Here is a 12401-nt window from a genome sequence, read left to right as displayed (position 1 = left end):
TATCACGAGATAGGTTGCTCCTCCCCTGGACTACAGTGCGCATGGGCATCCTCTCCATCCTCAGATTGTTTTTTTCCGCCATTGGGTTCGGATGTGATTTCCAACTCTAAGTTCGTAGTCGATAAAAAACTTTTCTAAAAGGCCTTCGGGGGCGTCGGTATTGTTGTTTGATCGGTGCCGACAACTTTCTTTCAGTAGTTTTCTCATCAGAACGTCGAATCGGGCCGCGTGGCCTTTTCGACACCAAGGGACCGATCGTCGATGGAACCAAGTCCATTCAAAAGATGCCCCAACTGTAACTCAAAGTTTCCACACATAGATAAACACCCTGTGTGTAACAAGAGTTTATTTCCGGAACACAATGAAGCCGACTGCTTAGCTTGTGCGCAGTTTCAATCGAAGAAGACACTTCGGATTCGAAGAGCAGCAAGGCAGACGATGCAGAAGCCAGCGCCTGACCCGGAGAACATCTTTGAAGACGACGAAGAGGTCGTCGAAGCTCAGGACTCAACTGTCGGATCAGGGGTCGGAACATGACTCCAACTACTACATTGACGAAGAAGATGACATCGTCGAGGTAGGCGACGACGATCCAGGCATAGGAGCCGTCAAGGACGACTCCGGCGAGGACACGGGGCCAACCGTGAGTACGGAGCCCAGTACATTTACTGATATGCCCAGTACATTTACTGATACGCTTCCAGAGGCTCAGGTCGAGGCATCGCCGGAAGGCCTTAGCCAAGATCCTAACATCGATTCTATAGCCCCGCAATTCAGCCCGGCTAAGAATATCAGACAAGAGCCATCAGTGCAACATTACCATTCCTTGGTAATATCGAAAGTGAAGGAAGCAAAACAGAAACCGAAACTGATAGACTTTACAGTCTTCGGACCGAAAGGTGCGGATCCATCGGCACCGACCAAACACAAAATGGCCGTCGACCCGGCTGGGTCGCATATAAGGGTTGTCGAGCCGAGAGCCAGTACACCCAGAGACATGCCTAAGCTAAAGGCCGTCGAACCAACAAGATCGACGCGACGCCAGGCAACACAAACAAAGAGCTCCCGCAAAAGATGGTTGTCGAACCGAAACAGAACGTCGACAAGCCAAAGATGGTGCAAACAAAAACAGTCGAGCCGAAGGCGAGGATAGAAGCGAAGGGGTCCGTCGAGCCGAGGCACCAAATCATCGCTCCGAAGCAGCAGGCTTCGAAGACGACACAAGGCAAAAAAATGGTTATCGAACAAAAGAAAACGGTCTGTCCGATAACAATTACGGCACCAAAGAAGTTTATCCAGCCGAAGAAGACTGTGGATGCACAAAAGTTCCTCGGACCGATAAAATTTGGACTTCCAACGCACATGAGGCAAAAAACGGTCGACCCGACAACGGAAATCAAACCGACACAAACAAGGAAGGCGATAATGGGGAGAAGAGCTCAAGCTCATGAAGAGCAAGAGCCCTCGACAGAAGAACAATCAAAACTGTACGTTGACCCTGATACTGGCAGTTACCCTACAAAAAAGGAAATTCAGACCAGACACTATGCTGACCTATAAAATACCACTAAAGAAGAAAAGAGACTCTTCTACATCTCCTACTCTTGAGCCTATAAGACCACATGTGCAAGAGACTTATACATATTCTCCCACACGCACAGATGAGGATGTGGAATATGAGGATAATGAACTTTATAATTATCCTGTGGACAGTGACCAGGAAAACCAAACTCAACCATGGTCTGATCCTGTAGACCCAGTAGACTCTCAACCCATTCAAGACAATACTGCATACCCTGTTAAAACTATAGAGGACACAGCTGCTTTTAATGCATTGCTAGAAAGAGCAGCATACAACCACCACGTGGAAATGCATGTAGATCCCATTGAGGAAGACTTCCTCTTTGATACTTTCAACACTTCTGAAAGATCAGTCAAAACATTACCAATGTTAAAGGGGGTGCTTAAACACGCAGGGGACATATTTAAGGAAACAACCAGGGCACGAGTCATTAACCCCCGAATTGAGAAGAAATATAGGCCAGCACCAGTGGACTCTACATACATTAAGGGACAGCTACCTTTAAACTCTTTGGTAGTATCCAATGCACGCAAACATGCAAATTCCCAGATTACTGGCGAGGCTCCACCTCCAGACAAGGAGTCTAAGATTCTGGAGGCCTCGGGCAAAAATGTGGCTGCTCAAGCAGCTAACATATGGAGAATTTCAAACACACAAGCCCTGTTAGCCAGGTATGACAGGGCCCACTACGACACACTAGAGCAAATTCTCCAGCATCTACCTGACCTTTATAAGGAACAGGCAGAATACCTAATACAAGAGGGAAAGCTCATATCGAACGCCTCCATCAAGTGTGAGCTAGATGCAGCAGACACAGCAGCCAGGGCTATCAATACCAGTGTCATGCTTAGACGACATGCGTGGCTCCGCATATCTGGGTTTAAAAAGGAGGTACAGAGCACTTTACTAAATCAACCTGTGAACCCTGATTATTTGTTTGGCCCTAATGTGGACACCATATTAGACAAAATGAAGAAGGATACCGAGACAGCCAAGTCTATGGGAGCCTTGCAGTCACAACAATACAGAGGTGGCTCCTTTCGTCGCTCCGGCAACAGAGGAGCTGCAAGAGCAGGCTCAACACAGCAAACCTCATACAACAAGGGGAACACGCAAAACACCTATAACAAAAACAGTAGAAATGGATACCGTGGTAATAACAGCAAGGGTAAAGGACGAGGGAATAACACCACCAGATCCTCTACCAATACCAAACAGTGACTTTTTGTCACTACCCCCAGACCATGTAACACCGGTCGGGGGAAGATTACAGCAGTTCCTGCGCGTCTGGGAAAACATAACCACAGACAAGTGCGTGAGGCAAATTATCCTGCATGGCTATTGCCTAGAATTAACCTCCACACCACCCAACATTCCCCCAAGACACCGTCCTATGTCCGCAGAACACCTACACTTATTGCAGCAGGAAGTCATCAGCATGCTACAAAAAGGGGCCATAGAACTAGTACCCTTAGAACACCAGGGTACAGGGGTGTACTCACTGTACTTCCTAATCCCCAAAAAGGACGGGTCTCTCAGGCCAACTTTGGACCTCAGGTCCCTAAACCAATACATTTTATCGGAGCATTTCCACATGCTCACTCTACAGCAGGAGTTACCACTGTTGCGTCAAGGAGACTTCCTCGCAACACTAGACCTCAAAGACGCATATTTCCATATACCAGTACACCCAGCACACAGGAAATATCTCAGGTTTACTATACAAAATCAGCACTACCAATTCAAAGTCCTTCCTTTTGGGGTGACAACAGCCCCAAGAGTTTTCACCAAGTGCTTGGCGACAGTAGCTGCACATCTAAGAAGACAGCATATTCATGTCTATCCGTTTCTGGACGACTGGCTGATACAAGCACAGTCAGCCCAGCAATGTGCCAGCCACATGTCACACACTATCACCTCCTGCCGGCCCACGTACAACAATACCTGGTAGCGACTATAGACACTCTGGCAGGGAAAGCACAACCAAATTCTGTCAGAATAAACAGCATTCAGACGTTAATCCAAAGGTTCAGGCCCCAACACTCGCTCCCAGCCCGAGTGTTTATGCAACTGATAGGCATGATGGCCTCATGCATTTTCATAGTCCTTCACGCAAGACTACACATGCGTCCGCTGCAGGAGAGCCTACCACGTCAGTGGAACCAGGCTCAAGGACAATTAAACGACCTAGTGTTGGTGACCAGTTGTGCATACAACTCTGTGCATTGGTGGAATCCACAAAACCTTTGCAAGGGATGACTGTTCCAAGAGCCTGTACCACAAATAGTCTTAACGACGGACGCATCCCTGATAGGGTGGGGAGCCCATGTCCTCCACCACACAGTGCAGGAATATGGACCACGCAGCAGAAGAAAATGCACATCAACCTACTAGAGCTCATGGCAATTTTTATGGCAATGAAAGCTTTCAAAGTACATCTGTGCAACAAGACCGTGTTGATCCGGACGGACAACATGACTGCGATGTACTACATACAGAAACAGGGAGGAACACACTCTCCACAGCTGTCGCATCTAGCTCAGAGCACGTGGAAGTGGGCCATTCAAAGAAACATTTTCCTCATGGCAGAACACCTCCCAGGCAAGGACAATCAAATAGCGGATCTGCTCAGCAGACACAACCCACAGTGCTTCAACCATACTTCCAACAGTGGGGACAACCAGAAATAGACCTGTTCGCCACAAGAGAAAACGCAAAATGCTGGTACTTCGCTGCAAGGTTCCCACATCCGCAGTCTCAGGGCAATGCGATATGGATGAACTGGTCAGGCAAATTTGCCTACGCTTTTCCATCAGCACCGTTGATCCCGCTAGTGGCACGCAAACTGCGCCAGCACTCCATGAAGCTAATCCTAGTTGCTCCAAAATGGGCGAGGCAACCGTGGTACACCACGTTCCTAGAACTTTCCGTGGTGCCTCATCGAAGACTAAAACTAACACCCAGTCTCTTAACGCAGAGCCATGGAGACATTCAGCACCCAGATCCGCAGCAGCTAAACCTTGCAATCTGGCTCCTGAAGTCCTAGAGTTTGGCTACCTAAACTTACCTCCTGACTGCATGAACATTATCAAAGAGGCAAGAAGACCTACCACAAGAGCATGCTATGCGGCAAAATGGAAACGTTTTGTCATTTACTGTAACAACAATGACATAAACCCACTAGACGCATCAACTCAAAATATCATATGCTATCTTTTGCACCTACACAGCTGCAATCTAGCCTATACCTCCATAAGGATACACTTAGCTGCCATAGCAGCTTACCTTCAGAACAGGCAACACCTTTCGCTATTCAGAGTGCCTGCAATTAAAGCATTCATGGAGGGGCTCAAACGAGTGATCCCCCCATGACACCCACCTTCACCTGTCTGGAACCTAAAAGTTGTTTTAACCAGACTAATGGGACCACCTTTTGATCCTTTACACTCGTATGAAATGCAATTTTTAACATGGAAGGTGGCTTTTCTCGTAGCGATTACTTCGCTTAGAAGAGTTAGCGAGCTGCAAGCCCTAACTATTCAAGAACCATTCTTCCAAATTCACGCAAATAAGGTCGTGCTTAGGACAAACCCTAAATTCATGCCAAAAGTGGTATCCCATTTCCACATCAATCAAACAATAGAACTTCCAGTGTTCTTCCCAAATCCACAGTCCGTTCCTGAGAGGGCTCTCCTATATTAAATAGACAGGACAAAAGATTTCAGGAAGACAAAACAGTTGTTTGTTGCTTTTTCACCACAACACAAAGGAAACCCCATTTCGAAATCTTGCCTAGCCAGATGGATAGTTAAGTGCATTCAAATATGTTATCTTAAGGCAAAACGCACTTTATCAGTTCCCCCAAGAGCGCATTCTACACGCAAAATGGGGGCATCCATGGCTTTCCTAGGAAACATTCCTCTAGAAGAAATATGTAAAGCAGCCACATGGACAACCATACATACTTTCACAAAACACTATTGTGTTGATGTACATTCCAAACGGCAAGCTGCTGTAGGACGAGCTGTTCTAAAAACTCAGATTCAGACTGCTGCTGCTGGCACAGGTAGCCACCGCTAAGGGAGAGACTGCTATACACTCTATGCACAGATATGAATTCAGCAGCCCACATGCCTCGAACGGAATATGCTACTTACCAGTATGCATCTGTTCTTGGCATGTAGGGCTGCTGACATTCATATCGCCCACCCTCCTCCCCGGTGCCTGTCGCAGCTGTAGCATTCATTCTAACTCACACTTTCTTGCATGGACATCTCTTACTGTACAACACTCCATCTCTGCCACAATGGCGAAAAACAATCTGAGGATGCCCATGCGCACTGTGGTCCAGGGCAGAAGCAACCTATCGCGTGATACTTCGAAGACTCTTCCAGGACAACAATGTGCAATCATCCGGACCCAACACTAGGCGGAGATCTAGGCACAGATATGAATGTCAGCAACCCTACATGTCAAGAACAGATGCATACTGGTAAGTAGCATATTCCTTATCAACCAGGCCCCTTCTTTACATGAGCCTTGTCTAAAGATTATTATATATTTTTTTGCCATGCCTTGTTATTTTAGCCCTGTCATCCCACTAATCCTAACATGCACATAGCAGTCTAGGACTGGCACAGACTGTGAAAGGTTCATGACCTTCCCTGTAACCTAAAGAGCAGCACTACCTGTTTCCTCACTGACAGTTGGTTTCCTCATGGGTTTAGAACTGAGTGATGGTAACAGCATACTGTTGAAGTAATCAGCAGTGTGACCTGTTCTTTTTATGCGAGTCACCTTTGTAAAGTGGGCATTCTGCCCCACCTGTGAAAAGGTCCCCTTTTTATACGCTGGCCCAGACCCTTGCACTGACATCCTGAGTGTGTGTTAAGCATGGATGCATATGTAGCCCGCATGGTGTGTGAATAACCCAGTGTATTGAGGCCACTGGGATCCAATTTGAATACCCTGGTTTGAACTAGCAAAAGATGGAGTTTAAGGACTGTTATTCAAGACAGTGCACGTGTATTGCTTCCATTCCTTCAGCTGGAAAGAATCAAGACTAGACACTGAAATGATGTGAGTGGAGGCAGGCCTTATTTGGATAATCTGTGAGGCTTTCTGGTTAGCAAGGACCTACAGATTAGGCTCCTTGTGCACTGCCATTTACTGGATGGTATGGTGGAGGGTTGGTTCTGCAGATTCTGTTGTATAAGGTGAGGAAGTCTTTATGCGAGACCTGCCTTTTTGTCTTACCTGATTACTAATTGCCATGGCTTTTGACAGTTTGGTGCAGAAGTCTCACACCTACTTGTGCTTCTGTTGTATGTACTCCAGGAAGCAGATCGCCCCAGTTTTACCTGCTAGATGAAACCTCATCTTACAGAAAGACTGTCTTGAGAACAGCTTGGGAAGGACATTTGAAATGTAAATCTGCGCCCAATGAACTAGTTTGTTTTAACTTTTATAAATTTTTAAAACCCTTTTTAGCTTTGTACTAATATGAAACTCTAAGCGTATCTGTAACTGAATTTTATCGTAAAAATTTGTGGTCCTCAGAGTACCAAAACAAATAAAAATAAACTTGAAATTTGAAACTTGAAACATTTGAAATAGGAGAAAACCCAGGCCGATTCTATAGTTTGAGACACTTGATCTACATGCCCGGTCTAGAAGATATGCATGAAAAGAGATCCAAACAACCCTACTTTGTTCCAGTTACTCTAACATCAAGGAAGGAGTGCTCCGCAGAGCATTCTGACTGCGGTGTAGCTAGGGCTGGTGCTGCCTGATAGCCAGTTTCCCGGAGGTGACCTCATCAGAAGATTGGATTGACTGCTGGAGTAGCTGTATGCTTGCTCTGAGGTGCGTAGAAGCCTATCCTGCACAAGGATGCATTGTCCTGGAAAGCTGACCCCAGTAGCTATTGAATGCCCAGGTTGAAGCTGGCAGCCTTAAAGGCAGCAATGCCGATAAACTGCCGAACGCAGCCCTAGCCCATTCTGGGAGATGGCAACAGAGGTCCACAAGTGTGCCTGTGAAACCTTTGGAATGTAGCGTGGCACTGACAGGACGTGTGGTGTGTGAGGTCTTGGACGTGAGGGGGCACGTGAGGGAGAAATGTCTGCTCCTTTCAAAATTGATTACGTTTCTCCTGAAAACTGAAACTCCTCCTTCTGCTGCTTCTCCCATTTCTAGGTTAGCCTACAGAAAATGCTCTAAGTCCAAGGAAATGCACTGTCTCATGTTTAGTTGAAGATTTTGAACTTATATTATACCAATTTAATTTCACCTGCCATGTACCCTCAAGCACTTCTTAGTCCGTTCATCTTAATTCTGTAATTTATTTTAAGCCTTTTCAGTATATGTTTTCACTTTAGCTGCAAAGGTAGCTTCAGGTGGAATAAGAAATACAGCAAATCGTATTGCAAGCCAATGAAGGCAGTTATGCATTGGTAGATATTTTGTGTTTTGTAGTGAATGCGACTATATGTCTGAATTTTTAATCACATCTACTGTTAACTTTATCTTCCAATGGTCTTTTTCGCTAGGTCAAGTGATAAAAGCATGGGACATTGCTGTGGCTACTATGAAAACTGGTGAGATTTGCCAGATCATCTGCAAACCAGAATATGCATATGGAGCTTCGGGAAGCCCACCTAAAATACCTCCTAATGCCACCCTTGTCTTTGAGGTTTGTAAATAAAGTAATGTCAATGTTAATTTGCATTGTGCATCTCGCGTTATTCTGAATATAATTGGTAACTACTTGCAGAGGGCCTCAGTTCAAACTCACAGCACACCGACAGGTGAATGCAACTTAGAGCACCTACACTCATGATTGCATCTAATTGGAGCTAGTCAATAACTACAGTTACTTAATTTTACTCTTCTTTTAAGCTTAATATACTAGTCACCCTCCTATTTTTGCAGGGGCTGATAACTACCACTTTTAGCAACTGTAATCATAAATCCTACTCCAGCGGTCAATTTTCATGATATGCTCGTTTATATTCAGATACTGAATGGGATGCAATTTAAGAGAAAGGGTTATTCCAAGTTGGGCATGAGGTATATTGGTGGAAAGGTGCCAGATTGCGAAGAAGAAAATAAGATCTGTGCATGTGAATCTTTGCTCATTGAGGTTCTTAGTGAACTAGCCCACATATTGCTGGATCTCCATATAATTGTTACTACTTTGAGCAAAGTACCGAGTAGCTAGAGCCTTTCCATTCCTAGGAACAGACAAAGTTCCTTAAACTCCATGTCCTTTTTCTGCATCAGTTGTATCTCTTAATCACTGTTGCGTAAAGAAATGGAAAAAGTGTGCCACATGTATGTGTATATTTGTTTTGTTGCTATTGTTACTACAAATCTGTAATTTTTGTGATTGTATTGGTTCTCTCACTTGCATCTTTTTTCTGTTATAATTTTCAATTAGAAAATAGACCTGTTTTAACAAACAAAAATGCAGTTAATGTATTCAATGAATTGAAATTAACTTAATGTGATCTTTAAAATATTATCCCTCAGTTTATTGCTAAGTATCAAATATTTGTTCAGAAAACAGTTCTCATATAAAAATGAAAGCAAAAAGCATGCATATTTAAGAGATGTGATACGTCTGCTTTCAAGTGCACTTGAAGTCCTCAAAAATTACTGCAGCAAGATGTGTAAGTTCTATTTAACAACAAGATAAGAGGTTTGTCCAGCTGGTTCGTTATTAACATTGCAGACTTGTGAGTTCATGATTTTTGTTCTTTGCAGATAGAACTGTTTGAGTTTAAGGGTGAAGATCTCACAGATGATGAAAATGGCGGCATTATACGACGAACTCGAGTGAAGGGAGAAGGATACAGCAAACCAAATGATGGTTCAATGGTGGAGAGTAAGTCGATTTTACAAATACCTTTTTTATCACTGGGTAGATATACACATTGTACAAATAAAGTACAGCAGTGTTGCCATCCAAGTGTTTGCGGTGTTAATTTTTATTATTTGAGTATGTTTAGAAGCAATGACTGCCATCTGTAACGGTCATCTTTTCATTTCAGTTCTCCTGTTTCACTAGATCTATTTTGAATGGCCAAATGCATCGTGTTGAATCTAAAACATGACATGCCTAGAAAGTGGCCCTGTCCATTATTGTATTTCCTCATAGCAAGTTGGAGAAAATGAGTGGGCCTTGTCTCACTAGGGTAAATGTTAAAGACCATTAATATTCTGCATTTCTGAACTTTTTTTTTTTTTCGTTTTTTGATTTTTAACAGAATAGGTTTAAATCACTGGCCTGGCTAGGTTTTAGCTGGTTACTTGTACTAAACATTATTTTGCCAAATGTCTGTGTTGAAGCTTTTACTGTTACATTGTGGTACATACATTCAATAGCACGGTTTTGCTATTCCTGGGGATTAGGTGGTCAAACCTGACTTAGGCGTTCAAACCTGGCCATAGTGCTTAATTGAGTAAGCATCTAGGTGTTTGTGTGTGTGTGCTTATTTCTCCTCTGTCTGTGCGCTACTACTTATTTTTTTTCAAAGGTATAGCTCTGATTGGGAATTACGTTTGAATGTAATTACTTGTGCCATGTAGAGTTCATCATAACTGCCAAGGGAACACCAGTGGTAAACACTACCTACCCTGAATACTGTTCAATAACCATTGACTGCCAAATGAGCTAGAGACGTTGCTGTCTGGATGGATTTGAGATGTACTATTGGACAACATAAAGATCTTGAGACCCAGTGCTTTGCACGTCCCATAGTTTAAGTATTGTTTTGTCTCGCTGTATTCTATATTCTATTTATATTATATTATATTTATATTCTATGTATACAACACTATAAGAAGCGATCTCATCAAGGATGTAAGTCGATTCTCCGGCTCCATATGCATAACTAACACTCATGCTAAAAACAACGCTTCATGGACGTCCTTCGACACCTATTCCGAAGAATCAATTCACAAGCTGCTGGTCACCTTGAAACCCGCCAATCATCACACAGACCCCCTACCTGCCAATGCTGTTAAAGTCCTCACCCCCCTGTTCCTCCCACTCTGGACTAAAATCATCAACTGTTCACTGCAACAAGGGCTCATCCCAGACTCCCTCAAGATTGGGCAAGTCACGCCTATACTCAAGAAACCCACAGCTGACCCAGCCGACCTAAACAACTATCGTCCTATCACCAATATCACCACTCTAGCACAACTGTTAGAAAAATGCGTACAACTCCAACTGACAAAACACATTGAGCAGTTTGACCTCCTCAACTCTCACCAATCCGGATTCAGAGCAAAGCATAGCACGGAAGCGGCCATGACACACATAATGGATGATGCCCTCCAAATCCTTGATCACAATGAGTCTTGCCTCCTCATCCTTCTTGACCTCTCTTCAGCATTTGATACGGTCAAACACGAGAATCTACTGGAGCTCCTAAATACCAGAATAGGCATATCCGGGACGGTTCTCAAATGGTTCACGTCCTTTCTGCACAACCGGTCTCAGAGGTTCAAGAGCAACAACGCACTGTCCTCGCCTGTGCCAGTAACACTGGGCGTCCCCCTAGGTTCCTCCCTATCCCCCACATTGTTCAACCTCGTCATGGAACCACTCACCACCTTGCTTCAATCTTCTAAGTTACATTTCCATATGTACGCCGATGACACTCAGCTCTACCTCAAGCTTCAATCCCCTGAAGACATCAAACTGTTGAATGCCACACTAAGAAACACCCAAGCTTGGCTGGCCGACAATCACCTCAAACTAAATGCCCTGAAAACTGAGTTCCTTCTGATCTCTCCTCCTGCGAAAAAGGCAATCACCCAAACCTGGCTCAATCATCTAACCGCACTCAATGTCCAGCCCACCATCGTGGACTCGGCTAAATCCCTTGGCATCACACTGGACTGCAATCTCGACATGCAGCAGCATATTAGCATAGCAACTAAAGGAGCCAACTTCCAAATCAACACTCTGAGAAAACTCAAACCCTTCCTACCACCCAAGGACTTCCAAACTGTGGTACAAGCCTTAGTCATTCCTCGCATAGACTACGGAATTGTGGCTCTCAGCGGGCTCCCCCTGACCACAACGGCTCCCCTAAGAGCCTCCCTGAACGCGGCCGCGAGACTCATCACGGGCTCAAGAAAACATTCGCATATATCCCCTGACTTAAAAGCCCTGAACTGGCTGCCTATTGAAGCCAGAATTCAGTTGAAAATTGCCTGTATGACACAATCGGCCGTACACCACAAGGCACCCAACTACCTCTCTCATAAGCTGACCATATCAGGAGGCTCAAGATCCAACAGAAGCACAAACACTCTCCTCCTGAAACCACGGAGATTCCGGAAGGAAAAAACATACAAACGCTCCTTCTCTGGAATGGCACCTAGGATCTGGAATGCACTCCCGCCAGAAACCAGGCTTATCCCGTCCACTATTCTCTTCAAGAAAGAGGTGAAGGCCATCCTTATGGCTAAATACACCTGGCCCTCTCTTCCCCTTTCGGATTGGGAAGATGCCTTGGTTAGAGATAAACCTAAGAAGACACTGAACGCCTACACTGCAGCTAACAACTTTGATGACTGGATCACCTCCACACTTGATAAGGTACTCCCGGTACAGGTCTGCAACCCCACAAAAAGACATAAAGCTTCCCCATGGTTTACGCCCACTCTTAAGACACTGAAACTAGCCTGTCGCAAACTCGAAAGAGCCTGGAGACAGGACTATTCCGAACTGAGGAAGGACAAATACAGAGTGGCCATTAGGCTTTATAAACAGGAATTAAAGGTGGCACAAGCTTCTTTC

At 44.7% G+C, this 12401-nt stretch overlaps 1 protein-coding gene across 1 annotated transcript in view; it reads left to right on the top strand.

The window, feature by feature from the left end:
* Nucleotides 1-12401, top strand: part of FKBP4 (FKBP prolyl isomerase 4) — a 242218-nt gene that overhangs the window by 26278 nt on the left and 203539 nt on the right. The window contains exons 3-4 of the mRNA XM_086952821.1: nt 8134-8276; nt 9350-9470. Of these exons, the coding sequence (XP_086808947.1) occupies nt 8134-8276; nt 9350-9470 (264 nt within the window). The remainder of the gene's footprint in view (nt 1-8133; nt 8277-9349; nt 9471-12401) is intronic.

This window comes from Lissotriton vulgaris, chromosome 1_2 (genome assembly GCF_964263255.1).
Source record: "Lissotriton vulgaris chromosome 1_2, aLisVul1.2, whole genome shotgun sequence".
Lineage (NCBI taxonomy): Eukaryota > Metazoa > Chordata > Amphibia > Caudata > Salamandridae > Lissotriton > Lissotriton vulgaris.
This window is presented reverse-complemented; position numbering and strand designations above follow the sequence as displayed.